Genomic DNA, 26,368 nt, shown 5'->3' with positions numbered 1-26,368 from the left:
CCGTAGTCGTCTATTAATTAAAGTTTTGCTGTGACAAAATTGGAAATTTAACATACAGCGGTGGAAGAAGTATTCAAATATTTTACTAATAACACACTGTGAAAATACTCCACTACAAGTAAAAGCCCTGCTTTCAAAACCTTATTTAAAGCGAGACACTACAGGCAAAATCATTGTTTTTCATGCACTGGTTAATTTTTCTAATTTTGCTATTTTTCTTCCATAACATGTCTTCCTTCAGACTAGTGGAAAGAAAACATCCCAAATACACATTTAGGTGTTTATTTTAGTACTTTGTCTATTTGCATTGGTAGATTTATCCTAAAGTCACCCAAAGTTAACATTAGATAATGCCTCATTTGCATATTTAAACATAGCATTTCAGAAAACTTGTAATACAAAAAAGAATGGTCTTAATGTAAGTAATCAACTGGGGAAGTTTTATGGTGATATCTATTAGTTAAACATTTTACGCTATTCACCTGCAGTGTTTTCAAAATGTATGGAATTGTACAATCCATATCTTTAAAGGTTGTTTTCTCAAAATGAGTTTTCTCTCATACTCTGAGCCAGAAATCTTCACTTCAGTAGCTACAAACTTTCCTGTTTCATTCCTATCTATATTCAGAAGTTTTTTTTACAGAGGGGTTTGTTCATATATCATTCATAGCCTGAATTATACAACATTTTATTCCCTAAAAACATGGCGAAAATGGATATTCTAAGGCTGTCTATTTTCTGATTCATGGAGTGATACAAAGATATCCAAAATCCTCTCTGTAAAAACCTTTAACTCCAATGTGTCAACAAAATGAAACAAGAATAAAGACAATAAAGTTGTATCGTATCGTATCATATCGTATCGTAGCGTATTTCTATTCTGGATATGTATGAGAATTAGCACAAATTCAATAAGATAATGCCTCATTTGCATATTTAAACATGCATTTTCCAAAAACTTGTAATACAAAATATAATCGTCTTTATGTAAATAATCAACTGGGGAAGTTTCATGATGATATCTATTAGTTAAAATGTTTACCCTATTCACCTGCAATGTTTTCGTATATGAACTTCTTTTCATACTCTGAACCAGAAATCTCCACTTCAGTAGCACTTACATACACCAAACTTTCCAGTTTCATTCCTATCTATATTTTGAAGGTTCTTACAGAGGGGTTTGTTCATATATCATTCACAGCCTGATTTATTGAACATTTTATTCCTAAAAACATGGTGAAAAATTATTTTTTTATGGCTGTTGACAGTATTTTCGGATTTATGGAGTGATACAAAGAGGTATCCAAAATTCCCTCTGTAAAAACAACCAGTCCTGTGGTCTTTAAATGACCTGCATGTTCAGGTGAACAGATGACGATTGTCTTTCATAAACGAGGTTGACTTCCTGTCCGACAAGTAAACCGACCCCCCCTCCCTCCCTCGTCTCCCCCACCTTTCCTCCTCCACTTCCTCCCTCAAGGTAACCATGATCCTCCCCTCCCCGAGTCTCTGGATCCTCTGTCCGACACTGAATACCTTCCCCTTTTGCCCCGCACATGGGGAAACACATTTAATCCCTCCTGAAGCAAGCATTTAATTAAAGGCAATAAATTATCCAACTTTGTGTTCAGCCCTCGTGGATCCCACAGATCTGGAGGGTGAACAGAGCGGGTTTCAGGAGGAGGCCAGTGAGCTCATGGCGGCTGTTGTTTTTAAGCAGAGTATTGATGGACCGGCAGGTCACAGGTCCAGACCTGGAGGAGGCAGATTAATGTCTCCTTGGAATTTGGGTCTGCTCAGGCTAACATTTGTTACTCGAGTCCAAATTAGGAGTTGGTTTGTTTAGATAAACCTCGTTACCTCTGTGGGCTCGCTGCCTGCAGCCAGAGAGGGTCATCTCCTGGGCACCAGAGCTCACAAGAGCTCCTCGGGACCAATTTATCACCATCTGAGCATCTCTGCTGCATTCTTTCCTGCTGAGAGAAGATACACAGACGATTACAAACACTGATACAGATAACTGTCTGACTCACCTTGAGCTCTCACTCACTTACTTACCGAACATCAAATATCAGGGGTTCCCCTGGAAAAGTGCAGGGGCGGGAGTCTACATACTGGTTGCAGATTCCTTTAAACTACTACTTTAAAATGATTCGATAGTCAAGATCGATTTTATTGAATCAGGAGAGTAGAAAATGTTTAAGGTTTGTATGAAACTGAAGCGGCCTTTTGACAATATGATCAAGTAGGGATAATGTACAACAAGCCGGTCATTGTTGTGAAATAAACCCTGCAGGACCCCGACGCGAAGCACCCTGAAGTACATCATCCCGCTTATTACACGGCTATTTACAAAAGAAATCAACTGAAGAATGTGGTATTGTTGCTTTTATGATTATTTTCTCTGTTAATCGATTGTTCGGTTTGTAAAAATAGTGAAAATAGTGAGAAATGCCGTCACAATGACCCAGAGCTCAAAGTGACACCCTTCACTTAGTTTATCCAACCAACAGTCCAAACCTCAACATTATTACTAATACATTAACATTATTAATGTTATTAAAAGGAAAAGCAGCAAATCTTCACATATGTGAAGCTGCAACCATTAAATGTTTTTACATGAAAAATGACTTAAACCATCAAGTAGTTGCCAATTAAATCTCTGTCAATTAACTAATTGATTAATTGACTAATTGTTTCAGCTGAACTACTAAATAACTAAAGCTGTCAGATAAATGTAATGCAGTAGTAGTAGAAAGTGGCATGAAAAGAAATGACTCAAGTAAAGTACAAGCACCTCAAATTTGTACTTAGTTAAATAACTGTAAATAAACCAGAATCTTTATCTGTTGTCCCTGAAAAAAACAGCCTAAGCTGGAGTTGTGTGTCGGCTAAAAGTGACTGCACACAACATCTAAAAAAACACATCAGTCAGAGAATTTATGTGAGCTCATTTTTAACTATTAACTAATGATTATTTTCATTATGGATTAATCTGCTGATTATTTTTCTCCATTAATTGATTGATTATTTGGTTTGTAAAAATAGTGAAAATAGTGAGAAATGCCGTTACATTGACCCAGAGCCCAAAGTGACACCTTCACAATGTTTGTTTTATAATACATATAGCAATGCCTTAACTTTATTAACATTATTAAAAGGGAAAGCAGCAAATTTTCACATTTGTGTGAAATATTTTTGCATGAAAAATGACTTAAACCATCAAAATAGTTGCCAATTAATTTTCTGTCAATCGACTAATCATTTCAGTTGTACTTGGATGCAAAAATCTTATATTATCGATTATAGATTATGTTATCAAATAATTGTAATTTCCCTCTGAGATGTAGTGAAGTAGAAGTAAATACTCAATACTCAATTAAAGTACCTCAATTTGTACTTATGTGCAGTACTTGAGTAAATACAATTACAATAGCATAGCATCAGTCTGTAACAACCTATATAGTAAATCATTTCAGACTTACTGTATGTTATCATCAGTATGCAAAAGATGACCTTTGACCCCATTGGAAAGACACCAAAGGGTTAAAAGTTATGACATTATTTATATGAAGTATTCTTAAATATTATCGTCAAATGTCTTAAATTTAAAACGGTGGTGTGTTTTTGTTAGTTTTTGTGTGTGTTTATAAGTAGTATTAATAGTTAAAATTTTAATAAATTGCCTGCCTGTACACGTTGCATTCACTGCCTGAGTGATCTGTGGGAAATTACAGCACACCAGAGCTCCAAACAGTCATTTAAAAACTTTCTCAAATGTGATTTATTTTGCTGTCGCTGTGTTGTTGTCACACCAGCCACCAGAGACTCTCTTTACTTCAACATCGTGTTTCTTTTTCATCTTTTTATGCATTTTTAAGTGGTTGATTCTTTGACGGGCACTCAACATCCGCTGACTGGCTCATCACACATTTGGCTTTCAAAAAACAGACATGAAGGCAGTTTCCTCAATCCCCTAAAGAGGGCAGTCAAACATGGGAGTTGAAGCTGCCGCCTGTCAGTCAGCTCAAAGTGCAGCAGAGGGAGAAAGAGGAGCAGCACTGAGGACTCATGTTTGCTTTAAACTCTCATGTTTTCTGCTTCAAAAATAAAGCTCCAGTTGGTTGAAAAATGTCACCGTCAAACTCATCTGAACAAGTTCTGTCTCCTGCAGCCAGCTGAATATCTGCAGCTCCAAATTAGTAATTGATTTTAAGAGGAAGATAAATGATCTCTTTTGTGGCTGCCAGCTTTGAAATGAGGTGTATCTAGGAAACTCCCAGCGGATTGGGAGAGCACATCCATTGAGGGGGCCAACTGGAGCGTGAGGGGGAACTAATCTCTCCATTTAAGAGTTTGGAGCAGATTTACGTAAATCGCCTTTTTTTTTTTTCCTCCTCCTCAGTTGAATTCCTGAGGAAGAGCGTGCTGCTCTTAAGACTAGAAACCCTCTCTCAGGTCTGCATGTACACTCTGTGAAGTGACGATTTGGGATTATTTTAAACCAAACTGGACCCGAGCGAGCCAGCAGCTGTTGGCAGGTCTGAACTGTTTTCCTCTTCAAACCAGAGTGACTCTCAAAAATTACACATAATATTAAAGTTGTAATTTTAGTTTCCCCCTCAGTTCTGCTGAAGGCTTTTTGGCATTTTCTCCCCCCACCCCAAAAAAAAAAAATCCACCGGCTCCTCCAGTGTGTTGAGTTGAGGTGAATTTCACTGAGTTGCCATGTTGGCATTCAGAAATGGAAAATAAATAAAATGGTGACTAAAAGTTAGGTTACAAAAATATATTTCATAGTTTGAAAATGAGTTTTCTACTCCTGTCTTTTCCTGTTGGAAATTATATACGTCAAAGTAGCAACACCACAGTGGAAAATACTCAGTTAGAAGTAAAAATTACTAGTTTTAGCAGCAAAATATACTCAAGTATCCAAAGTACTGTAGTAATGTGAAGAGGAGTAGAGTTCAGTTTTCAGATCAAAGAAAAGTAAAAAGATAAAGAAGGAATTAGAAAAGAGAGAAGGACAGACAGAAAGGAATGAAAGTAATAGTAAAATGAATTAAATTAGGAGAGACAAGGATGTATTCCGAGTCCTGTCATTTCTTAAGACATTGAAGCGAGCTAGAGTACAATTTAGTACTAATTAGAGAGGATATAAATGTAATCGAGTAAAAAGTAAAAATTCTTCCCCTGAAATGTGGGGGAGGGAAACTAGAAACATTTCCCAAATCACAGATGACGTACGTGAACCTGTAAAGTGTACTAATTTGTTGCCGTCAAGTGTCCTAACACCTTCTGTAGAGTTTGCCAGCATTACGAGGAGCCAAAACCTCTGGGCGTCAATAATAAAATACTTTAACGAATCGAGGAACAAATTTGCTTCACTTTTTTATTTTAGAACTCAGGGGTTTGTGGGGCTCGAGGGACGATAGAAGTCTATGAAAAAAGACAAACACACACAGTGTGAAAAGTGAAACTTTCCTTTAAAACAGTATATTATGCAAAAAGGCAGCAGCAGAGCACATGTAACGACTTGTCTCTCGTCCTCTGAGAGTCCTCAGTAAACAGCGCTCGGTCACGTGACCTCTGCCATCCATCTATCAGAGCTTTGGACTCTTGAAAAAAAATGGTTTGTTGACGAGTTTCCAAAGAACGCCTCGGGAAATACAGACATCAGCTTCATGTCGATATGAGTTCAACGGCTGTAGAGGAGGGAAAGGACGCTCCGCTGGTGTCAAAATGTCCACTTGAGGCGTCTGTAGTTTTAGTCCAGAGAGGAAACAGAAGGGTAGATCTGTTGGATGACACTCTGGGCTGCTGACATCACAGGAAATGATCAAATCCAGAAACGCCACGTCGTCGTTTGTGTCCTGATTCAGAAAAATCCTCCTCATCAGTGAGGACACACAGCTGGTTATTATAATTCCTTCCAGGATCTCCATCTGTCCCCACAGTCTCTTTGTTTCTGTGTTTAATCTTAAGCCACAAAGCGTCTCCGTGGCGTCCGTCAGGTGTTTTCCTTATCAGGCCAGGTAGATGCCCAGAGGGGTGGGGCTGAGGGGAGGACGGGTGAGGAGGCGCGGGGTCCTGCTCCACGCCTGCCGAGGAGGTCTGCAGACCTGCTGATGGAGTCCTGCAGAGAAAACAGATGGTAGCACGTCAACAGGAAGTCAACTTAAAATAGAAAAACTCAACTGAAGAGGAGAAACTTGTGTTAGACGCCAAAAGAAATCAGAAATACGATCTGAAAATCTGATCCAGAAGCAGCACAATGTGGCAATAAAAAATGTCTCTTCCTGTCATCTTTTCAATCTGTTTGTCGGTGAAAAATATGGCATCGTCCTTAATCGATGCAAGTCACCATTAGGTCCAGGAAAAAAAATCATCCATGTCTTAAAGGTCCCATATCGTGCTCATTTTCAGGTTCATACTTTTTGTTTGTATTTTGTGTTTTGTACTAGAACATGTTTACATGCTGTAATGTTAAAAAAAACTTTATTTTCCTCATACTGTCTGCTGCCTGTATTCACCCTCTGTCTGAAACGCTCTGTTTTAGCACATTTCAACGGAAATGCAACGGAATTGTGTTGCTAGGCAACAGCTTGGGTCAATGTTTACTTCCTGTCAGCTGATGTTATTCACATACACTGCAGCCGCAAATAAACTGGGACACATTTACAATGTTTAAGTTTAAAACTGTGAAATGTTGTACAGTTGTGACATCACAAAGTTACAGAAATCCTGATTGCTCGATTAAAGACACAGTTTCTAAATACGGGCTGCGTGGATTTCTCCATTGATTGAGTGTTTCGATACTTTCAAAGTATTTATAATGCACTTAAACCTTCTTTATAATAAAAATACATACAAGTCTCCCTTTTTACAATATGGGACCTTTAACAAAATAAGGTAGATTATTTATCCTGAGTGAAATTGCAGTGCATAAAAAATCTAAAATAAGGTGCAAATCCAAAATATATACAATATATGCAAAGCCAAAAAACAGGTTAACAGTAACGATCTAGCTGGGTTGCAAATAGATATGTATGTCAATAGTAAATAGTACAGTATGTAAATATTTGTTCTAGAAGCTCTGGGATGTACTGACTGAGTTTACACAGTTTATTCAAAAGACATATTTGTACCATAAACTCATAACAGTCTGCAAACCTTTTTAATTTACTTTTACTTTTTGTGGGACAGAGGAGGTTAAATAAAAGTAAACAGGGACACTGATAGCTTCCTCCATCTTGGACTCTCCGTCTCCTCAGATGTCAGCTCTGTCAGTGGTGGAAAGTAACTAAGTACATTTACTCAAGTACAATTTTGAGGTACTTTACTTGAGTGTTTAAATGTTCTGCTACTTTATACTTCTACTCCACTACATCTCAGAGGGATATAATATACCTTTTACTCCATTACATTTGTCTGACAGCTTTAGTTACTTTACAGAAAGGATACATAAAAAAAATATAATCAACAAATAATTTATGACAGCAGATGGACAGCAGACCTTAGATCAGCTCTTACTGCTTGTTTTCCTCCGGTCTGTGAAATCTTGCAGATGCCGGAGGACACAGAGGCACATGATTTTTTTCAGGTTACCTGTTTCATGTACTACTGTCACGATATAGCGACCGTTTTATAAAAATATATATTTTTTTTTTATCTTATTGATCCAATCTCGCCTACTTGAGCTTTAAAGCAATTTACACATTAATGAATCAATAATTATATTTCAATATTATTCTGAAATGGGCCATTATTATTACAGTAGCCCAGAACGGACAAACCAAACACTGGCTCTAGATAGATTCACATTTTCGCGTCGCCCACTGTAGTTCTCCTACATGCTTGGCACACGGGAGAAGTTCCAGTTGGTTGCAATCTGCAACCTCACCTCTAGATGCCGCCAAATCTTACACACTGCACCTTTAAGTAAACTTTTTAATTCAAATGTTTACTTGTAACAAAGTATTTCTATACTGTGGTATTACTTAGTTTAACTTAAAGGCACAATGAGTTGGATTTGTAAACAACATTCAAAGTTGAATGTTGAACTCCTCCCTGGCTCAACGACGGTTATGGTGCTTGCCAGCAAGTGAAAGCCAACCCCAGATTCACTCTCATTTTGGAACAAGCTTTGTCCGCTTGGCATTTCACCTTGCTATATTTGCATTTTTTCAGCGCCAAGTTCGCCATTTTCGTAGCTTCCTCTTGAATGCGTGCTTATGATCTGACACCTGGTCGCTACGTTTTTTTAGAGGTTGATGCCCAGAAACGTCCCAAAAACAGCAACATAAGAAAATCCAGGCAGAGGGCTGCAGGGTCTCTGCAGACACAGACGCCATCACACACTTCTAGTGGCTCAGAAGTGATGATTGAGAGGGATTATTTTTGTATCAGTCCGTCCATTTTTTTTTAGGAAAATCCTACTCATTGTGCCTTTAAGCAAAGGATCTGAGTACTTCTTAGTGCAAACTTCAAAAGTCAAACTCACCACAAATGATACACATGGATTTACTTCACCACTGTGAGCAAACCTTGGTGTGATTAAAATTCAGGATCTTTGGAATCATCTTCCAGAATAAAATTGGGGAAAAGGAGGCCAAATGGCAGTGGAGTAGTCATTTCCTGTGTGTGTGTGTGTGTGTGTGTGTGTGTGTGCGTGTGTGTGTGTGCATGCATGGTTGCATGAGATCCCAGCTGACAGGTGTATTGTTTCCCGAGAGCCATAAGCTCAATAATGGGAGAGGGAAGAAAAGAAACGCTTCTTCTGAAGACTCTTTAATTGTCTTTGGTCTGAGTGATGTTGCCGTCTGACTGACCACGTTTTAGGGGAACCCCCCCTCTATCTCTAACTCCTCTACACTTCCTTTCTACACATTAACATCCTCTTAATCTCTCCTCCCTACGCTGCGTTCACTGCCCTCCATCCCTCCCTCCTCCTCTCCAGCTTAATAATGAAAACTGCTTACGGAGTAATTGGACTCCGTGTAATCAAATAAAGAGATGAGAGCGTTCTGCGTCTCTCGCTAATGATCAGTTCGTTAGACAGAATGTGGAGAGGATCTCAGAGGATTAATTGACCTTTAAATCAGATGGAAATGGCTTTAATTAGCGAGGAGGAGCCGAAAGGATTGGTGAGAGGATGAGAGAGATGTTTGACGTCTTGTTTTTTTTGTTTTTTTTACAGCGCTCTGCCACTAAGCCTGTCTGCTGTTGTAGTTCTTGTAGTTCCTTTAAGCCAACGGGGACGAGAAGTCCTTACAATGCTCAGAATAATAGAAATTTTAACACAACCAACCAAGAGAGATCATGTGATAGGACTGAAAGCTCCAGAACTGCCACTAATGGGCTTTGTGATGAGAGTGTTTTGCCAAAGGAAATATAGGTAGGTAAGTAGGTAGGTACTTTATTAATCCCTGAGGGGAAATTTCTGAGTTACAGCAGCAAAAGATAGAATAAGCACACAACAAGATATGTTGCTATGGAGGAGTTTGTTTTTATTTCATATTTCTTTACATTTTGGTGAACTTGCACCATAAAATGTCATGCTGCATTTGCTACTAGCCGTACCTGTCTGCACTCTAACCATCAAGACGGACAACAATTACTTGTTTTTGCTTTTTATACTTAAACTAGAATTGTACTCGGAGAGCGCAGACCTCCGCCAAGGTGCGTGACTTTAAAAACAGATCACAGCTCACAGCTGGCGGTACCGTGAGGTGGTCAGCTTATTATTAACACGGTGTGTTTCCGTTTAAAGTATCGGCGGATGCCTCTCTCATTCAGCAGCCTTGTTATGTCTGTATAACGTTACACTACATTGTCTCTCATCCCGTCATCTACCGCTTTTTTTTTTCTCACCGCGGACGGCCAGCAGCTCCCACACCTCGATGTCTCGTCACACATCCACACACACATATCTCTCTGCTCTCAGAAGGAGGAAGAAGGCGTGGTCATGCATCATCAACGTGTCATCAGTTACACTGCACATGTGTTATACCCTGTGGTCTTAATGCTCAGGCTGATCGGAATTCTTAAAACAATTCCTGAATCCGGATCGCCACCAAAATCAAATGGATTGTTCATTGTTGACTGTCGGAGACTTGAAAGACAGATATTGTAAAACGAGACTTTTCAAAATCTGCACAGCTAGATATCAAAAGAAGTATGTGAAACAAACAAAATTGTAAAAAAAAAAAATTGTAATATGGGTGAGCTGGCCCTTTAAACTGGTGTTACTCACGGTGGTTTCCCGGGACACTGGGCGGGTCCTCTGGCTGCAGGGTGCTGGTGGTGGTGCTACATGTAGTGCCACTGTCCCTCCACTCCCATCCCCATCCCCACACCACCCATAGGACCTGAGGAACAAACACAGAGTTAAATCATGAAGATCTGCATCCTCGCGTCTGATACATACAACTTAATGTCAAAACATCTCAACTGTTAATTTAAGTTCAGGACTCCACACACTAACGGAGTCCATTCATGATCAACAAGGGTCCCCACTAAAAAAATAACAACCAAAATCTCGCAAAATCTCTTGCGATCAAAGGTGACTTTAGTGTAAACTAACAGGAAGAATTAGCAATGTTAGTTTTAGCACTACTTTGTACTGAAAATCCACAAAGAAAAATAACGGATGAAGTCATTGAGACACGTTAAATAAACACTTGTGTTGTTGCCACAAATCAACAAATTGGTCCTCCATTTCTGAGGTCCATCTTACGACTACTTTATGCTTCGTATTTTGCATGAGCTCATGCATGAGCTCATGCATGAGCTCATGCATTAGTCGCGGCCGCCATGACGGCAGTTGTTGTCCTGGCTGTCCTGCTTCAGTCAGCTTGGTTCTCAATTGGCTATCATTCTTTCCCACGTGACTGCGTCATGGGCTGTCCTCAGGATGCCCCACACACAACAGGATATTTGATCGATGATCTGCGATTTATAATTGGTGCAGCCAAGATGGACTTCCGAGCCGATCGTGGGATGTAAAAAACACTCTTAACATACACCATAGGAATATCTGGAAAGATAATCTTTAGAACCGTCAAAAAACTGGGGCTTTGCTGACGATTGTCAGGAGAATCAGGCCCAAAATGGGCTTGATTCTCGTGTAGTGTGTACCCGGCATTAAGTTACCAATCTGAACAGTGGTGGAATTTTTCCACCACTGTTTGTCCCACAAGTGGTACAAATCTATCAATAGAAATGTCTTTCTTAGTTAGTGTAGTTATAAACTTTTATTTTTGCTTAATGTTGATAGAATGCACTTTAATGACTCTCTTAAATATCTTTGAAATTAAGATTTATTAATAAGATTTATTACAATTTAGAACTGCATCTCAACAGTTCACAAAAACATAAGGTATACGATTGAGGTGTGTGTGTGTGTGTGTGTGTGTGTGTGTGTGTGTTTACCAGGTGGTCTGATTCCCATGTGTGTCTGTCCGTCCATAATGAAGCTTCCCATTGGCTGACCATCTGGGCCGTACGGTCCTGGATGGCTCACTGCGGACACGGTGGGGAGGCGGGGGGGGATTACTCTTTTTAATTATCTCGCTGCCTGCTGTCCCACAGTGATGACATCACTCTCACACTCACACTGTGAGGCGGAGGACGGTTTGACAGCTGCTGTCTATCACACACACAACTACTCCTTCCTGCAGAGACCGGCCTCTCGTTAGTGTTGAGACAATTTGGTCCAGATTTAGATATCTCAACGACTACTGGCCACATTCCCTTGAACATTACTGCGGATATTCCTGCTCCCCAGAGGATGAATAATGATGACTTTGATGACCCCTGACCCCTCCTCTATAGCCCCAACCTTTAGGACAAAGTTTACATTTAGCCTACGTTCCAAATTACATACATTTTCTTTTTACTTTTAGTACATACTGCAGCTGCCCTTTCAAAGAATCACGTATTCAACAAAGCCCAAAGTAATAAATACTCATATAATCCAGCCTCTAGGGGCACCACAGCATGATTTTAGACTGTTAGTGTGTTAATAAAAGCCTGACTTCAGCTTCATACTTTATTTCGGAAAATGAATATTGTGCTGCAGCAAGTCAAGGTGGTTTCACACACCTGATTTATGACCTCTGACCTTTTGACCCTCTCCACAGACCCCACCGCTCTACAACAGGGCAGGGATGAAAGAAAGGTGGAGAGGGCAAGAAACTACAGGACGGATAAGTCTGGTGGTATTCTATATTTTTTCTTATTGTCAACCAATCCCGTGAAAAGACTCAAACCAACTATGAATGTCACTTTATCGTCTTCCTCTGAACCATAGAGCTCCATTGTTGTCCAAAAACTATTAAAATCACATCAATGAGCCTCACTGTGTCACTGGGTGACATGTTCCTTCATCACCATGAACACACACTGTAGTTTATTTTGACTCAATCCCACATACACCGTCCTGCTGCCACTAACACTCACTAGAGCACCACATGTGGATTAATCCGCCACTAAAAATAGTCCCCAACAAATAAACTATTTACTATTTACTATTAGATGGACTAACGTTGTAGGTTATTGGTTATGTGCTGGTAGGAAAATATTTTGTCTTTTGCAAATTTATCCAAAAGACAGACAACTCTAGAGAAACCACCAAAATTAAGGCTGCAGGTTTAACATTTGTACTTAAAAATGCTGTAGTTAGTTTTATATTTGTTATGTATACAATTTCTGCATAAAATTTAAATAAAATCTCTCCTGTTTTCTCTAAACTTGTTTATGCTGTAGTGTATTTTTTCATCTTGCATCTGATCTTTGGCGGGAGGAGCAGAGGAGGAGGAAGTCGGTCATTAATCAGTGATGAGATGACTTTAAATAAAATGCATTCATTCTCACGGGGGAAATTAGCTCCATAAAGTTTCGTCTTCAGGGGAAGTGAGGGAAGTTTTTCAATCTGCATAGTCACATTCCCAAGATTCAGGCCTTTAACAGTTTCTCATCGCCGTCATTCAGCAGTGTATCGATGCTTTTGTGTGGAAGTCAGCTGCGGGGTAAATGCTAACAAAGCTCAGGGGCCAAAAGGCTAGCGGTACTTTAGCCCCGCTTTAGCCAGGCTCCTATTTGTTTTAATCCCAGGTTAAAATGTTCAATGGAGTGGTCAGTCAAAGCGATTAGCGTCTTTGTCTGGAGCTAATCCTGCTTGGGTTTAGAGGCCATTCAATCCTGGAGTTTAAGCTTCTCTGTTCGTTTTAACACACCGAGGAGCCAAGAGAGCAAAAGACACAGCGAGCGGGGGGAAGTTCACCAGTGAGGCTTTGTTAGAGCGTCTTACTGCTCACATTCAGGCTGCAGGAGTTTGTTTACATGCACTCAGTATTCCAGTTATGATCGGGTGTTTGGAGTATCCTGGTTTTGCACATGAAGACATCATGTCCAGGTTTCAGAAATTTGTATAAACTAAGGCTGTCAAAGTTAACGCGTTATCGCAAATTCGTTTTAACACCACTCATTTCTTTAATGCATTAAGGCAATTTGCGATTTTTAGGTTGTGGCGGGCTCAGTTTTAAAGCTACTGGTATCATATGAAACTAGATAACCTAAGGAATCCATTGGTAACAACCATGTCATACGAGCTTGTCGCGAAGGAGGTTAAATAATGCTACAAACTTGCGCTAAATTTTGACGAGGAAAAACTGGCATGGCCATTTTCAAAGGGGTTCTTTAACCTTTCACCTCAAGATATGTGAATGAAAATGGGTTCTATGGGTACCCACGAGTCTCCCCTTTACAGACATGCCCACTTTATGATAATCACATGCAGTTTGGGGCAAGTCATAGTCAAGTCAGCACACTGACACACTGACAGCTGTTGTTGTCTGTTGGGCTTGAGTTTGTCATGTTTTGATGATGATGTTTTGAGCATATTTTTCAATGTTTAGTAAAAAATGTGTCCATCTAATCTTGTAGAATTAAATAACAAGAACATGATTTAAATATTGTAGTTGACCGAATGCCTTTTAACCAAGAAGCTATTCAGCTCAGGTCTAATGTTAACCAACTGGGCTTGTTTTCTTCTGAGTGTGGTAGCGAAAGAGGACTCAAATTGATTCCCAAATCAAAACCATTCCTACACAGCTCTCACAGCTGTATTTTGTAAGTATATGTAGCTACATTCTTCTGAGACATTATACCTGGCCTTAACAAAAACAAACTAAAACTGAATATATAAAAACAAAACCTTTCTGAAACTAAACGACAACTAGCAAAAACACTCTCAAAACTAACTAAAACTAAACTAAAATTAAATTGAAAAGTCAAAACAAAAATGAATTAAAAAGTAAGACAAAATATTCAAAACTATTATAACCTTGATAAATACACTCATTTACACTCTTACTGGGGGCAGTAATTAAATAGATCATATTCTCTACCAATGATGCAACATTTTCTTGACTCAAATATTTCTAGCTTTCACTAATATACAGTTCATACTTTGTTCTTGAACTAAAAAACTGCAGTAGTGGACAATATTACAGCTAAAAAAACTAGCAACAATTAATCTATGAATCGGTTAGTCAACTATTAAATTAACCGACAACTATTTGGATAAATTGATTAATTGGTTTATCGGATTAATCAGTATTTCTTTTTTTTTTAAGTCAAAATTCTCTGTTCCAGCTTCTTAAATGTGAATATTTTCTGGTTTCTTTACTCCTCTATGACAGTAAACTGAATATCTTTGAGTTGTGGACAAAACGAGACATTCAAAATTTTAAAAATTCCAAATTAAACCATACTATTATCAGGATTAGAGTTTTAGACATGAATTAAGCTGTAGATGCTGATCTGGACCGGATCGTAAATATAGAAAAACATAAAACTCACCTGCTCTGTTGGACTGGTCGATCATGGGCTGAACGATCCGCCGCCTCGCATTGATGAACCTGAGAAGTAGAAGAGGAGAGAAACAGGAGGAGGAAGAAGAGGAGGGAAAGAAACGCAGAGAGACAGTTTATAAATGAGGTGGAGCGGCAGTGTTTCAGTGTTCTGTCTGTAAAGCTGCAGAGAAACCTCAACTTCCTCTCTGATTCACTGAGGGACATCAAACGCCTCACTGCACACTGAATATCTCAAGTTTCTCTCAAATATTTTCTTTCTTCTTTTCTCAGCGTGACTGGAAACAATAGGTTCAAATCATAACAGATGAAAAGTGCTTCATGCAACCATGTGGAACATAATTAGCCTAGTTAACCTTCGACGTCCACATCTATCAGTAAAGTGGGAAATGCAGTTGGTAAAATATTGTTGCAAGGTCAGAAAAGCACCGACTCATAATAATTTTTAAAAAGCGGTGCAAAATAAGAATAATAGATTGTGTGCCGTGGAAACAACTTGAAGATACCGAAATGATCTCTCCTGAAGTTTGTAAATTGGTAAAGAAAATTGTATTTTTGGACCAATTGGAGGACGATACAAAGATTTTGCAATATTACGTCAAAATGTCATTGTTTTTCATACAAATTAACTCAAATTAGCATCAATATAAGCCTACTGACATGATTAACAGCAAGAAGGAGAGGAAACAAATGGTTTAGCAGCTAAAGCAGTTTGGTTTCTATTAGCTAACAGCTCAGTTAAACATCTACAATTTAAACAGAACCAAATTTTTAGGCGAGACACTATGACAAAAACATAATTTTTCATGCACTGGTCAATTTTGAGATTTTGGGTTATTTTGCTTCCACATCGTCTTCTTTGAAAGTAGTGGAAAGTACAAAAATACACATTTAGGTGTTTATTTTACTACTTTGTCTATTTGCGTCTGTAGATTTCGCCAAAGTTAACATTAGATAATGCCTCATTTGCATATTTAAATATAACATTTCAGAAAACTTGTAATACAAAAAATATGTGTCTTAATGTGAGTAATCACCTGGGGAAGTTTCATGGTGATATCTGTTAGTTAAAAATGTTACCCTATTCACCTGTAGTGTCTTCAAAATGAATGACATTTTACGATAGACATATTTAAAAGCCGTTTTCTCAAAATTAGTTTTTTCTCATACTCGAGAAATCTCCACGTCATTAGCACTTACATACATCAAACTTTCCAGTTTCATTCTTATCTAAATTTTGAAGGTTTTTACAGAGGGGTTTGGTCATATATTATTCACAGCCTGATTTATAGAACATTTGATTCCTAAAAACATGGCAAAATTTATTTTTAATGGCTGTTGACAATATTTTCTGATTAATGGAGTGATACAAAGAGATATCCAAATTTCCCTAAAACAAAATCTTCGAGTCAAATATGTCAACAAAACAAAAACAGAATTTTGAACCTGCAGTTTGGTTTCATTAAGCTAAAAGTTCAGGTTAGTCGCTAAAAATGTTTGCTGTTGTTTTGTTAGCCAGTGGTTCATTTCAGCAGCTTAAATTTAGATTTCCGTTAGCTAAAAGTCCGGTTTAGCAGCTAAAACACTTTGACTCAAGTTACGTTCTGATTTATTTGCAGATCAAATAAATGTGCCAAATCAAATGAAGCTGTTTGTCACTTTCCTGGAGCTTGGCCATCTGCTTACCAATGGAAACTATTGTTGTGCACAACAGCAATTTAGTCTAATTTCTGTACATTTTTATTGTGTTTACAGTATTATTCCACATGTAACATAGGGCTTAATACACTGTTTATTAATCAAGTTAATACAGTAGAAGAAAACTGCACTGAAACCAAGTCTGTGATGGCTTCAGGCATCGGAGGGCTGCAGCAGCAGTGCATTCATACATGTCCCCTTCTAAGTACACTCTTGAAAGCCATCATCCTGGTATGCGTGACCTATGACCTGGCACCTTCTGTGACCCCCCCCCTTAACTCCCCCATATTCCCCCTGCCGCCTCCCCTCTGCAGAGGAGCACTCTGGTCTTCCTCAGCTTAAAGCCTTCTGAACCGCCTGTCGACCCCTCCTGACCCGCCCCGGAGTGAAAGCTCTGTGGTTTCCCACTTGATTTATGTCCCCTACAACCACCTCCCTACCCTCACCCCCTCATCCCACCTCCTCACCCCCAGGGAGGGATGGTTCCATTTCAACTTGTTCGGAAAAGAGGGAGGAGAGGGGGTACACAAAAAAAAGGTGGGGGGACGACCCTGTTTCCTTTTCAGGAAAACAAAAGCCAAAGCAGTCTTTTCAGGGAGTAAAAAAAAGGCAAGCAGGACGAGGAGGAGGAGGAGGAGGAGGAGGAGGAGGAAGGGTGAGATACAGCAGAATTTTTAAAGGAAAGTAAAGGATGATCTGCATCAGCTCCAACAGGAAGCTGAACTTTCACTAAAATATTTGACATTTGGCCTCATGCAGGAAGCGATATAAGAACACATTTCCTCTCATTTTTGTTTATATCCACAATTTATTCTTATTTTGTTAGCACCCATTGACTTCTGGGATGCACCAATGTTTTCTTATTTTTTCCCTTCTCTTAGATAGGGCTTTTTCTGTGGCCTCGGCTCTGGAACAGCCAGCCTGCAGAGTCTGTTGACCCTTTTAATGGCGCTTTCACAAGCCATAGTCCGTATGGCTAGTCCGAATCAGAGTGAAATTGATTCTTTTAGTTCGTTTTCTATTTAGCCTGGTTCGGTTTCACGGTGCACAAATTAAAGCGGACCAAATAAAAAAAATCTACTGAGGTGTGTGTACAAAGGAGCTAATTTATCTTTTTTTCGTCGTGAGAGCTGCCAGTTTTTTCACTTTGACTCGGTGTTGATCTACTGAGAGCACAAATCCCTTCTCCTCCAGTTTAACTGTAATGACTTTATAAACGTCACTATTTTTGTGAACTTTATTTAGCGTATTCTGCATGTTCTCTTCGGCCCAGATGTCAAGCAAGTCAGTCCTCTCCCACTCATGTTAACCTGTAGTTTACATGTGTCCATCTCAACAAATGCTACACAGGCAGCCTGCCTTTTGGTTCACTTGGACCGTTTGTGAGAGATGTTCTCGGACCGGTTGTTTTGGTGGTTTTGGTCTGTACAGTAGCCCACTGCTCCTGAAATGCTTAGGATGGGTTAAATGCAGAGGTTGAATTTCATGTTCTCGTATTGTATGTACAGTATATGACAATTGCAATAAAGCTGAAGTTTTCAAATTAAGAGAAAATATCAGAGAAGTTTAAGAGAACGTTGCTGCATGAGGCTGAATGTCTGGTCTAATATCGATGGATTTCCTCCCTGAACAGCTGATAACACTCAAATAATTTACACCCTCTGGACTCAGAGGAAAACTCTGAAACAGAAAAATAAAATGCTGTTTCAGAGACTCTTTTAAAGAAAACTGTCCTCAAAAAACAAAATACTTAAATATAAGGAGAAAAGCGTGTACAGGGCAATAGCAAGAAGAGCTAATGGTTTAATAAGTAAAGACAATTTGTAACAGGAACAGTGTCACAAGATGATTTAAAAAAAGAATAACAAGAAAGAAAGCATATTGCTGGTACACAAAACTATGTTTTTTTTCTGACTTTTGTGTATTTTTTTCATGTTAATTCTGGATATATCACCTCCTTCCTTCGAATCCTTTGATTGAAAGAGTTTGAGAAGGAAAAACTACTCTTTGGTTGGACTGTTCACAATTCATGTCCACACTCTCTCAACTCCTGGGAAAAGGACACTCATTTCCCAACATTTACGGTATTTCTTGCCATAAATCGTTGTGGACAATTAATCACAGAATGTTCTGATGTTATTAGATTATTTAGTGGTTGAACACAAATTCCAAGTTCACTACTTTAATGTTGAGGTGGAAAAAAAACACACAATGTCGAGCAAAAAGAATCGTCTGATCGTCTGTTTCTAACTTCCATTAGAGAGTCAGAGCTTCACCTATTCATGACCTGTTCACACCATGAGACTAAGTTTACAGCTGTCAACCCCTAAACACACACACACACACACACACACACTGCTGCACAAAGACATCGACCATCAGCTGCCCCCCCACCGGCCTCCATAACACTGAGGCTTTTTATTCTTCTGCGGCCAGACGAGTCATAAACTGCCACAAAGCACACAACTGTGCTCACATTTGTATCAGCAGAGTTCAACTTTAATGTTTTTAGAAATCTATTTGGCCAAAGTCAGTTTTTACTTGCCCCTTTATAAATTGTTTTACTTATTAGTGGTAACAAAGACTAAAGTTGTCCGATCGGTGTACTGCGCATGTGCAACTCTCAACAGAGATGAGAAGAAGGCGAGATGGCTCACTCCTTCGCTGCTCCAATCTTCAGCTCTGTAAGAAGTGATGGGTTTAACTGTGGGAATGTTGATTTCTTCAACTTCTTCTATTTCTTCCGTATGTTTTTTGGACTTTAACTACTTCCACATACTTTGAGCTACAGAAACCATTCAAATATCAAAATGTTCAGCTCTGTAAGGACATTAGTGCTATGATTTTTCTTGTACTACTACTGCAGCTACTACTACTGCTACTTTCCACCCAAATACCACTTTCTTTCTAGCGACTTGCAGTTTTAAAGATTCATTTTGCCAACATATTACTTTCTGTCCAAGTATTTATAATTCTAAAAGTTTATTGGAGCCAAATATTACTTTCTGTCTAAAGACATACAGTTTTAAAGGTTCATTCCACCCAAAAACTACTTTCTCTCTAACGAGTTAAATAATTTCCACATATACCTTTGACAGTATTACAGTTTAGCTTCCTGCTTTTCTATCAAAGTATTTTTTGGGTCATGCAGTTCAGCTTTCAACTCTGCCAGTTTCACAATTCAGTTCGGTACTTTCAACAATGCTTTGTAATTAATTTCAGCTGTCAGCATTCCCAGCAGGAAATGCATTTTCTAGTTCTTTTTTACCACTTGCCCAATTGGGCAAATGAGTTGCTAGATTTAGTAGCCCGACGTGGCATTTTACTTTCCCTAGGCAATCCTTATTGTCAAGCCCTTATCAGGTCTCTTTTTTAAAATTGTTTTATTCATGTTGGGTTCGGGCAAACTGTTGGAATCCACACACTGTTTCTTTTTCTCCATAATCATTTTTCATTCTCTCCGATCAGTCATAGATCTGGTTAGAGTTGTTCCAATACCAGTGTCCCGGGATGACGGGACATACTTAAGCTCGAGCCCTGATCGGCCGATACCGCAAGTTCAGGTATCGGAATCAGTATAGGGTAGGAAAAAATTATATCGGAACATCTCTAGATCTGGTACCTGATGAAGATCTGTGATTGATCGAACAGTTGAACCTAATGATTGTAGGAGCAAATACATGTTTGGACTTGATATTTTCTGTTTGGTCCTGTTGAAAAGTTTGTTTGGAGACGATGATGCTGGACTCTTTCAGGTGTCACAAGGAGGCTGCAAACATCGACCTTACGTCTAATTCTTTTTAAACGGAAAAACCAAAATATTAGTGAATCTCTGGGCCCGCCACCCCTCTGTCGCCTCCAGAGCCTCCAACCTGAGGGGAGGAGGAGAAGAAGGAGGAGGAGGAGGAGGAGGAGGAGGAGGAGGTTGTCCTCTCTGTACAGTCAGTCCTCCACTGAGGTTTTAAACAAAGCTGCTACACAACCACAATCACCAAACACACACACACTAACACACTGCTTGTAAAACAGTCGCTAAGCCCCGCCCACCCTGGGTGTCATTCTCAGGTCAGTACTCACTACCCACGCCCCACACCATCCCCCCTCTCACCCCTCCACAACGGGTGTGTTTAAATAAACCAGTCCAGCTGTTTGCCATGAAAATGCCATTTACACCAACTGCCTCAACCTCTCACACACACACGCACACACACACACACACACACACACACACACACACACACACACACCTCTCATAAATCAACAAACACAAAGTATGTTTGTAAGACATGTAGAAGCACTTGAAGTAAAAATTAAAACAATACTAAAACGAATCTGATTGACCGAGTTTGACCTACAATAATAATGATAATAGAAATAATAACAATAATATTAATCATTATAATAGAAGTAATAATAATAATAATAATGATAATAATAATAATAATAATAATAATAATAATAATAATAACATAATAACAATGATAATAATAATAATAATAATAATGATAATAATAATAATGATAATAATAATAATAATAATAATAATAACAATAATAATAATAATAATAATAATAATAATAACATAATAACAATGATAATAATAATAATAATAATAATGATAATAATAATAATGATAATAATAATAATAATAATGTGTTGATGATACAATTAAATGAACATTTTAGTTTCTGGTAAACCAAAAAAATCAGTTCAATCTGATCTGCAGATAAAAGGTGAGGAGGAGGAAGAAGAGTAAAGGAGAGGAAAATAGGAGAGGCAAGAGGAGGAGAGGGTGAAGCACCAACATAAGAAGAAAGGAAGAGGGGATGGAGAAGAAAGAAGAAAAAAAGAAGGGGAGATGAAATGAGGGGAGTTGAGAGCTGACATGAGGAAGATAGGATGATAAAAAAAAGACAAAAGGAGGAGAGGAGGAGTGGGATACAAGGGGGCAAGAGAGGAAATGGTGAGGGAGAGGACACTGGAGGAGAGGAGGAAGAGGAGAGAGATAGAGGAAGTAAGAGGAGGAGATATGAAAGAGAAGAGGAGGGTGCGAGAAAACAAGAAAAGATAAGGTGAGAGGATATGAAGAAGGAGAGGAGAGAAGCAGAGAGTGGAGAGGAGGAGGAAGTGGACAAAAGTGAAGAGAGGAGATGAGAGGAGAGGAGGCAAGGGAAGGAAACAAGAAGAGGTAACAAGGAGATGAAATATATGGAAGCAAGGGATTTGAAACAAGGAGAGGGAATATAAGGAATCAAGGGAAGAACACAAGAAGAGGAGATAAAAGGAAGCAAGGGAAGGAAACAAGGAGAGGAGATAAGAGGAAAAAAAATTAGAGGATAGGAAAGGAAACAAGAGAGGAGAGGAAATAAAAGGAAAAGAGAGTAAAACAAGGAGAAGAGAGGAAAGAGGAGAGAAACGGGAGGAGAGGAAATAAGGGAATAATAAGAGGAGATAAGGAGAGTAGAGGAAGAAGGTGAGGAGAAGATGTAATGTGTAAATCCAAGCATCTATATAACGTCCAAACACACACACACACACACTGACGATATAAACCAGCAGTCGGATCAGAGCGTCATTTACAGCCTTCGTCTCTGCTCACTCGTTCACTCTAAATCTGCCGAATCAGGGAAAACACTGCGAGCTGCTCCAGAGGCGTTACCACGGCAACAGCCAAATATTCGGAGGGAGCGGGTCTGACTAATGGCTTTAGAGGCTCCAGTATATACCAGTATATCACCTCAGAACCGGCCCTTTTAACAAGTCGGAGGGTGTTTCCACTGAATTTATGTGAAATATTCACTCGAAAACAGGAACCATGAAGTTTCTTTTTGTAAACGAAAGACGTATCTGTGAGATGGAAAAAAAACCCTGAGAAAATCTGCGTACGTTTAATGCCGTTATGCGATCGAAGCAACAGTTTCTGAACCTCCTCAGAGGATCTCAGGGTGGATTTCTCCTCCTGACGAGTTGAAAGCCGTTGTTTAAAATCTTTCTGATGTTTCTGAAATGTGATTCTTGTTTTGTCTGTAACTGTATGTGATGTCACCGCTGCTGTTGACCCGAAATAAAAAACAGTAGGAAGCCGTGTGTCGCAAACTGATGCAAAACCCCTAATTGAAACACATATTCTGAATGTGCTGTATACATGTCCAAAGAATGCATGAAACCAGAACAATATCCCACGTCTTAATCAGAAAATGCTCCATTCAGAATAAGGCCTAATTCAGAATATCCAAACAGAATATGCTGTTAACATGACCCATATCAAATTCAATATATTGTCATAATAGCGGAATATTAGTGTGCATATAAACCATAGTATTTAAAGATGGACGACATGACAGCTCCCCAAAAGTGAAGCCAAAACATCTGGATCGCCCCCTGGTGGCTGGCTGCAGTATAGGTCATAAATCCCGCCCACTCCATGTTAGCGGATGGGACATGAGCAAAACTAAAAAGTCCAACTACACGTCAATTACATTTTTCCCAAAGATGGTTTCTGTCATTTTAGGTAGTTCTTATCACACTGATGTTTGTTCAAGTGTTCATTTTTTTGATAAGTTTGGTTTTAATTAGTTATTTGATGCTATAAAAAAGGGGGTGAGACATCATGATTGACAGCTGTGAGTCTCTCGGTGACCTCGATACCGTAGCTCCACCGCCTGATCACTACTGTGCAGACTCTGGCTCCAAATGATGTCAAAATCTCAAGATGGCAACACTCCCGTATGCAGGATATTTTGGCTTCAATTGTGTACAATGGGAGGAAGTGGAGACGCGTCGTCCATCTTTATATACAGCCTATGATGTAAACGTAGTCACTGTTTGATGATCTTTCTCTAACCTTAGTTAAGTTAACCAAAAGAAATAAAAACTGGAACCAGGTTCTGAACTTGAAACGCCAGTAAAAGTCCTAGAAAGCTTCCTGGAGAAGTTCCTTGTGTCGAAAAGAGTCCCAAAACTTGTTTTAAAAATTGCTTATATAGGCTAAAACTTCCTCGTCCTTTAAGTTTAGGGGAATTAAACCGTGTGCTAACTATGTGTGAACGGTTGAATCCCCAACAGAGAAACTTGCTGACGTCTCCATTTTATTTATCAGTAAACAGAACACACCAGGAAACCTCCTACAGGTCTCTACCTCCACCCTCCAAGCTCCAATTAACTCTCCAATTAACCGCCTCCTCCCCTCTGTAACTGTAATTGGGGGATATTTGAAGAAGGGGCAACCCTACAGGAATTAATCATTCAAATCATTAGGTTGCCTCTTGGGGGAGGGGGCAACCTAAACACAACAAGAGTGTGCCGTCGCCAACGTCACCGACTCACCAGTTGTTGACCTGCAGGATGGTGAGGCCGGTGTCCTGAGCCAGCTGCTTCTTCTGCTCCTCTGACGGGTACGGGTGCTGCACAGGGACAAAACACAGGGATGTCAACACACTGTAAAACATCACAGGGCTGTTTCTTCTTCCTCTTCTTGTTTTTAGTGTGTGAGCCTCAAAGCGGCTAATTAGCGTTAAAGAAGGGAGGCGGGGCCAGACTCATTAAGGGGATATGAAATGGAGCATAATTAATGGGAAGAAATGGTGAGCCAATTAGAGAGGGAAGCCAAGTGGAGAGAGAGCCCTGTTAATTAGACTGTGTGTGTCTGTGTCTGTGTGTGTGTGTGTGTGTGTTTGTGTGTGTGTGTTGGGGGTTCGTTCAGGCTTGTTTCTCTAACAGTAGAGGATCAGAACAGGCCTGAGGCTGCACAGCTCCATCCCTGGAGTCTCTCTCTCTCTGTGTGTGTGTGTTTGTGTGTGTGTGTGTGTGTGTGTGTGTGTGTGTGTGTGTGTGTGTGTGTGTGTGCGTGTGTGCGCGCGTGTGTGTGAGTGTGTGTCACTAAACTAATCGTGCTTTTTATTGTTTCCTTAAGAAAAAATATTACAATAACCTAAACCACAACAAATAAAAAATATGTACATATGACAGTAACTGTAAATTGAAAAACAAACTATTGAAAAACAAAGGAGAGAATAAAAGGTAATATAATAAAAAATATAAATAAATACAAATGATAAAATACATAATATAATAAATAAAAATGTTTTATTTATGAATCCAAATAAATAAATAGTAATGATAATAGTAAATAAATAAAAATAACTAAATGAATATAATAAATTCACAAACCAGATTCCCAGCATCTACTTTTATCCCCATGGTCCCGCCACCCGCACAGGATAGATACAGAGTATATACTGTGTTTAAGGCACATTTACAAAAGAGTAAATAAAACAGAAAATAAAATAATTACATATTATAAATATAATTTAATAAATATTAAAACAAAATTAATAAAATAAAGGTTGCAACAAAACTGTTCGGGAGACAATATTTGCGATTTACTCCCAGCCCTTGACATAACCTGAACATACAGTATACCACCTGTCAAAACCATACAGTAGGATTGTGACTATTTGCTTTTAACTCCAAGATAGGACAAGCTAGACTTTGTGTTAGTTTCGGTTTCATTAACTCTCACCTTGGGAAATTGTAACAGGCATTTTTCAAGAAAATAATCTTGAGATTAATTAATAGTGAGAATAATCATTAGATGCAGCCCCGTCATCATCACTGTCACTGTAATCATTCCTCCTGTCCACACTGGCTTTATACTTATTCCCTCATGATGAGACTTCATTGTAAGAAACCGTCCTCATCAGTATGATGTTGCAGCAGTCTGAGCTACAGTTAAATCAAACTATCCTGGCAACCATACTGTATGGAGGTTTATTGTTGGTGTTTTTTCCCGGAAACAGAGAGCTACTTGCGGCTGCCAGGACGTGTCTCTTTGCCGCAGCTCAGCAGGGAAACATAAAGAGGGATTTTTATTCTATAAAAGGCTTTAACTTTGGGAAATACCCACTTGAGTTGTCTAACTCAGACTTTTGAAGCCTCATGTTGAATTCAGGAGGAAAAAAAAGATACGGGATTGGTATCTGTGCTGCAGCATTGAGCCACCTCTAGTTACTGGTAGAAGACAGGAGAGAAAAGTTCATGTATAGCTGCGAACAATAAATAATGTTTCACTGCAACAGCTGACAGCAAGTGAGAGTTTCTTCATCTGCTGACTGAAACCAGCTGCTGCAGATCCTCCGCGGCACGTCGCTGCCCGTCCCTGACCCAGATAGCTGCACTTTCAGGAGCTGTTTTCACACTGATGTAACATGCAGCGCTGCTAAAGTTCAGACTCGTTAAACTCTGCAGAGAGCAGGGCATCCTAAAGACCGGCCACATGGCAGGGACACGAGTTTGTTGCAATCAAATCTTTACAAAATAACAGAAGAACAGGAATTATAAGGGAAGCACAGTCTGCTCCAAGATGTGTTTTCATTTTGGGAGACTTTCTACGTTTGGGATGGAAATATTTGGCCTCATGCAGGAACCACTTCATTCTTAAGTGGCTCGTATGAGTGATTTAAGAGAACTTGTCGCATTTCAAATTTTCTCTTAAGTTTAAACAAAATTGTTGAGGGGTCCAGGCCTGAAGTACAAGTCATCTACAAATAGTCTGCCAAATTCCTCCACAGTAGTATTAGCACGTTTTTGTGGTTCCAGTTTCGAAAATTGTTAAGATTTATTGCTTTTATTTGTAATATGAGATTGTAAACTTTGGACTTTTGGCCCGACATACAAGACATTTGATGATCGCTGAATGAGTTTTTGGGAGACTTTCTACATTTCAGATGGAAAAATTTGGCCTCATGCAGGAACCACTCGCTAAATTAACAAGTGTGAGTAGTACATGTCGTGTA

General features: G+C 39.2%; 1 protein-coding gene across 2 annotated transcripts in view; it reads right to left on the bottom strand.

Moving 5' to 3' along the window:
* Positions 1-5,378: 5,378 nt before the first annotated feature.
* meis1a (Meis homeobox 1 a) overlaps positions 5,379-26,368 on the bottom strand; it is a 62,465-nt gene continuing 41,475 nt past the window's right edge. For both annotated transcript variants that reach the window (XM_037764622.1, XM_037764623.1), the window contains 5 exons: positions 23,901-23,977; positions 14,866-14,924; positions 11,434-11,523; positions 10,256-10,370; positions 5,379-6,136 (listed from right to left, as the gene is read on the bottom strand). In XM_037764622.1, coding sequence (XP_037620550.1) covers positions 10,312-10,370; positions 11,434-11,523; positions 14,866-14,924; positions 23,901-23,977 — 285 coding nt within the window. In that variant the 3' untranslated portion in view covers positions 5,379-6,136; positions 10,256-10,311. The remainder of the gene's footprint in view (positions 6,137-10,255; positions 10,371-11,433; positions 11,524-14,865; positions 14,925-23,900; positions 23,978-26,368) is intronic.

Source organism: Sebastes umbrosus, chromosome 3, assembly GCF_015220745.1.
Source record: "Sebastes umbrosus isolate fSebUmb1 chromosome 3, fSebUmb1.pri, whole genome shotgun sequence".
NCBI lineage: Eukaryota > Metazoa > Chordata > Actinopteri > Perciformes > Sebastidae > Sebastes > Sebastes umbrosus.
The sequence above is the reverse complement of the archived record's forward strand: the minus strand, read 5'-3'. Positions and strand labels throughout refer to the sequence as shown.